This window comes from Musca domestica, unplaced genomic scaffold, assembly GCF_030504385.1.
Source record: "Musca domestica strain aabys unplaced genomic scaffold, Musca_domestica.polishedcontigs.V.1.1 8, whole genome shotgun sequence".
NCBI classification, from domain to species: domain Eukaryota; kingdom Metazoa; phylum Arthropoda; class Insecta; order Diptera; family Muscidae; genus Musca; species Musca domestica.
This window is the reverse complement of record NW_026712409.1, coordinates 19,907,167-19,912,251: the sequence shown is the minus strand read 5'-3', so window position 1 is coordinate 19,912,251 and position 5,085 is coordinate 19,907,167. Positions and strand designations below refer to the sequence as shown.

Below are 5,085 nucleotides of genomic sequence, written 5' to 3'. Positions count from 1 at the left end.
GACCAAGGACGAGAGGAGGCTACACGTGGAGACTAAAAAAGGAAAGAGCTCTCCTGATACGGGAGATAAATGCTGATCCGCCACCTCCCTGGGAACGTGCTTCCAGGCTCTGGGCACGCATCGATGAGATAGATTTCCTCTTAAGGAACTATCTCAGCACCAGAAATCAGAAGAATAAATAAAACGCTGCATCCATTTGCAGACGTTAGGACCAGTAAGCGCGTTGCGCTCGTGGTCAACAGACTATAATTTTTTTTTTGAAAAAAAAAAAACCCAATAACAAAAAAAAAATATAATATGACTTCATTAAAAATTAAATAAAAACAAAAAAGAAAAATATTATGAGTTTATGAAAACAAAAATATATTTTGATAATCATGGGAAGTACCCAAACAAAAATAAGCGAGGTGATACAGGCTACGGCCAATGCACCAACAGCCGTTAGTATTAGCATTGAGGTACTAATATTAGTTTGCATAATAATAACTTTGGTGGTTATTATTAAGTACTTAAAGAAATATGTAAAGAAGCAAACACGTAAGCAACAAGCTCGATTAAGCGCGTTGCAATAATTTCAAAAATATATTAATGATTAATATCGTATATTGTAAAAATGATTAATATTATAAAATTGTAATAGCAATAAGTCCACTCACACATCACTGATTTGGTACCATGGATAAGGTTTTACAATCGTTAGAAATTTTGTTGTCGAATGCTAAAAAATCATTAGGCAAGCCTTATACGAGGGAAACAATAGAGAAAAAGAAATTAGAAATTGTGAACCTACAGACGGATTTCAACGAGTTAGTAGAAAAGGAAAAATTGGGAGACTCAGTTAAATATAAGACAAGATTTAGCGAGTTAAAAGCAGAAGTTTTAAGTTTGTTGTTAGAACACTCCGAGTTAACTCAACAGGTTAAAGAAAAGGATACATTAAAACAAGAAAACAAAATGGAGACTAATGATTTAAAGACTATCGTTGCTCTAGTACCGGTTTTTACAGGCAAAAAAGAAGACTTGGAAAGTTTCACTGCTAACCTAGAGTTAGTATACGAAACAATTCCTAATGACAAGAAAGAATTCTTCTTTAAATATGTTTTTTGCTCAAGGTTAGATAGTCGGGTCCAGAATAGAATCAAACAGAAAGGAATACCAAAGAATATTAATGATTTAATATCTGCCTTGAAGACGGCCTATAAGCCCGTAAAGTCATCCAATGCTGTTTTGAATGAGTTGTCCGGTTTAACTCAAAGAAACAACAATTTGCAAGGTTTCGCTAATAAAATAGAAAGTCTTGTTTCTGAGCTCAACGAGATTCAAATTTCTGATTTAGGTGAGCAATGTAGGGATGCAATAATAGCTACTAATAACCTGACAGCATTCAATACGTTCTTGAATGGACTTCAGGATCAACAGATTGTTTCAACTATTGAGGCTAGTCGTGTATCGACATTTGCCGATGCTTTGCGAATTGCAGAAAGATACGTATCTCGTACAAAACAGAGAGATGTGATGTACCATAATGCACAAGCTATTAGGGATAATAAACATGGTAAAAAGAAATATTACAATAACGGCAATAATAATAACAAACGATACAACTACAATAACGGTAACAATAACGATAATAATGGCTACAACCGAAATAAAGGGTATAAAAACAACAAAAATTATAACAAGAATGGACGTAATAACAACAATAATAATAAGAATTGGAGGAATAATAATAGTAATGGCAACAATTACAGAAACAACAAAAACTACAATAGTAGGGATTATAATGTAAACCAGGTACAAGATCAGGGAAACTTTCAAGTTCCGGAGACCCTAAGACCTTCGTCTCCGGAGAACACACAATAAAAAACAGAGACATCTTCAGTATATCATCTAACCTCAAAAATTACGTGAGATTGAATATAATAGATGTAGATTATTCACTCACTTTCTTGATAGATACAGGTGCAGATATTTCTTTATGTAAGGAAAAATTTTTGTACCGATATGAGGAAAATCCAGATGAATACTGAAATCTAACAGGCATTTCGAGAGAAGTTATTAAATCTTTTGGGTCAACTAAAGTTAAAATAGATATAAATGGTATGGTTATTGAACATAGTATCCAGCTAGTATCAAATGATATTCCACTTAGTACAGATGGGATTTTAGGTAGAGATTTTCTATCAAAGTATAAATGTAATGTTGATTATGACAGGTATATCCTAACCTTTAATTTAAATAGTGAAAGCATCACAATTCCTATACATGATAGTTCTTTCAAAATTAATCAGGTAGTTGTGCCAAAGAGGAGTGAAATCATTCTACCTTTTACCATCAATTTGGTAGAAGACGCAGTAGTATTAAATAGGGAAATTACGAAAGGTGTGTTTTTAGCTAACTCTATAATTCCGAAAAATGGAAATAAGCATATCAAATTACTGAACGTTACTGACCAAGACATGACGATAGATCATATGAAATTAGAAACAGTTCCTTTGAGCAATTATGATATACTTACAGTCAACCATTGTTACTTACACGGTAGTTATACTGACGAACGTTTTGAGAGGTTAATAAACAAAATTAATTTGGATGGGATTATGGGACCTACATGGCCCATTTTCAATACCAAAAGTCCTGCAGACATAACATACATTTCAGCAAAATTTTATCAATCTACTTCAATTCGTTCGGAAGCTAGAGTGATTTCCACAGACCGCCAGACGGACGGACATCGCTAAATCGACATAGAATTTTATGCTGATCAAGAATATATATCTCTTGGGGGGTCTAAAATGTGTATTTCGAGGTGTTACAAACGAAATGACAAACTTAATATACCCACCATACTATGGTGGAGGATATAAAAAGTATCAGTAGATTTTGCCGACAGATGAATACTCCCAGCCAATGTTCGGTTATTTAAATATATTTTGACATCTGTTATGATTATTAAAATTGTTGACCCTCTATGGAGTAGATTCCGAAGAATTGGGCCAATATTGTTGATTTCGTAGCGGACCTATATAAATATTGCGACGTGCCAGGCTTGGACTATATTGGTTACTTCCTTCACTTTTTATATCAGATGTGAAACAATTTTTCGAAAATGTTTCCAAATAAAGTCCTCCGAAATATTCCATTTTCATTCTCCATCTAACACAGATAAAAAATTGGGCTATGGGCAAAATTAAAAGAAAATCGAAATTTTTAGATCCGCATTTATTCAAAATCATAATTTCCATAATCATCTCAGATTTTTGGTTCAGAGAAATATTTTTAAAGAATAGCTGACTTGTTTCGCAGGTTATGACACAAAAAAGTGTCAAAAACTGCGGTTGCGGTTCGGTTCGCAGATGTACATCATCTTCACAACAGCCCTTGTATAAGCAACAAGTAAAAAACATAAAATTCCGCCGGGCCGAACTTTTAATACCCTCCACCTTAGGGTAATGGAAACATTAGAACCGATTATGACCCACAAATACAAATTTGTAGAAATGTTCGTGGGAAAATGTGGCAAAAATCATCAAAATACCGAATATCGGAAGATGCCGCTATATAGGGCTATACAAAAACGTGGACCTATACATACAATGTTTCGCCAACGGAGCTAGAACCTATTATGACCAACTAATTCCAATTTTTAGAAAAATCCGTGAAAAAATGTGACAAAAACCATCAAAATACAGAATATCGGGAGGTACCGCTATATGGGGGCTATACCAAAACGTGGACTTACAGATGCAATGTTTCGCCACCAGAGCTAGAACTTATTATGACCAGCAAAGACCAATTTTTAGACAAATCCATGCAAAAATGCGGCAAAAATCATGAAAATATGGAATATCGGGAGGTGCCGTTGTATGGGGACTATACCAAAACGTGGACCGATATATGTCATTTTCAGTACCAACCATCCTAGACACAATACAAATTATTCTGCTAAATTTTGACGCTCTACGTCAAATAATGTGATCTGTATCGTGATTTCAACAGACAGACATAGGGACAGACAGACAGACGGACATCGTTAAATTGACTTAGAATTTTATGCTGATTATGAATATATATATATATATACATTACGGGGTCTACGACGAATATTTAGACAGTTACAAATGAAATGACAAAGTTAATATACCCTCCTTTCCAAGGTGGAGGGTTTAAAAATGTTTGAAATTTGAAGAGAGTTGGTTGGTTATGTCGCTTTCTTTGAGCGTTGTGTTATTCAAAGTCCTGAACACGTTGCGGATATTCAAAATGTTGACCCTTTCGTAGGGGGTTCAGGTGTACCAAAAGGAGTGGACCGACATATTTTATCATCATACCAGACATTGGGTTAATTAAAATATTGGGATGTGTGTAATTTGAAGACAATCGGAATTTTGCATCACAATTTATAAGTTATTATAAGTTCAAAACTTTGACCCTTTTGTGGGGGAGACACTTGATGGAGTGGACCATATTGTCCATTTTTGCTCCTGACCTAGCAAAGACGCTAATATAAGGATTTACAAAGTTAAAGCAAAATCAGGGTAGCTTTTAAATTTCCTTTTTTTAATATTTCGATCATTTGTAGGGGAGGTCCCACAAGTAGTGGACCTACATCGTTCATCTCCGAACTCGATCTAAGTTTGATAATAATATTATCATATTCCACGTTTGCACCAAATCGGATACTCCCTTCGAGAAAAGCGGGCGGACGGATGGTCAGACATCGCTAGATTGACTCCCAATGTCCTGCAACGGACATTATATCGATGAGGCACGTTTTGGCCTTGTTAAATAATACACAGGGTGAGATAAAAATAACTGCAACAAAGTCAAACGCCATAATTTTTACTTTTTTTTTTTTTTTTTTTGAATGAATGCACAAAATGTCGGAAATAGCATCAAATTTTAGAATAGGTTTAGATATGTTCGAATTGGTCACCTTTGACACGAATTATGACCTTCAAGCAACCAATGAAACTGTTACACGCTGCCCGAATGTTGCTCTGTGATATTTTGGCCCATTCCCGGTGAAGAGCTTGCTTGAGGTGATCGACTCATTGGTATTTTTCAGTGCCAACCTTGCTTTCC

At 35.0% G+C, this 5,085-nt stretch overlaps 1 protein-coding gene across 1 annotated transcript; it reads left to right on the top strand.

The window, feature by feature from the left end:
• The first annotated feature begins 954 nt into the window (after positions 1 to 954).
• On the top strand, positions 955 to 1,863 carry LOC131806571 (homeobox protein 2-like). The gene is made up of 3 exons (XM_059130820.1): positions 955 to 1,046; positions 1,113 to 1,655; positions 1,752 to 1,863. The coding sequence occupies exons 1-3, from the start codon at positions 955 to 957 to the stop codon at positions 1,861 to 1,863; spliced, it is 747 nt and encodes a 248-aa protein (XP_058986803.1).
• The last annotated feature ends 3,222 nt before the right edge of the window (positions 1,864 to 5,085 follow it).

What these genes read in the sequence shown, in the direction of transcription:
- LOC131806571 (XM_059130820.1), top strand. Translation starts at nt 955, where the DNA reads ATGGAGACTAATGATTTAAAGACTATCGTTGCTCTAGTACCGGTTTTT. An exon ending in AGTTTCACTGCTAACCTAGA is followed by an intron (nt 1,047 to 1,112) that starts GTTAGTATACGA and finishes TTTTTGCTCAAG; the next exon opens with GTTAGATAGTCGGGTCCAGA. An exon ending in GGCTACAACCGAAATAAAGG is followed by an intron (nt 1,656 to 1,751) that starts GTATAAAAACAA and finishes CAACAATTACAG; the next exon opens with AAACAACAAAAACTACAATA.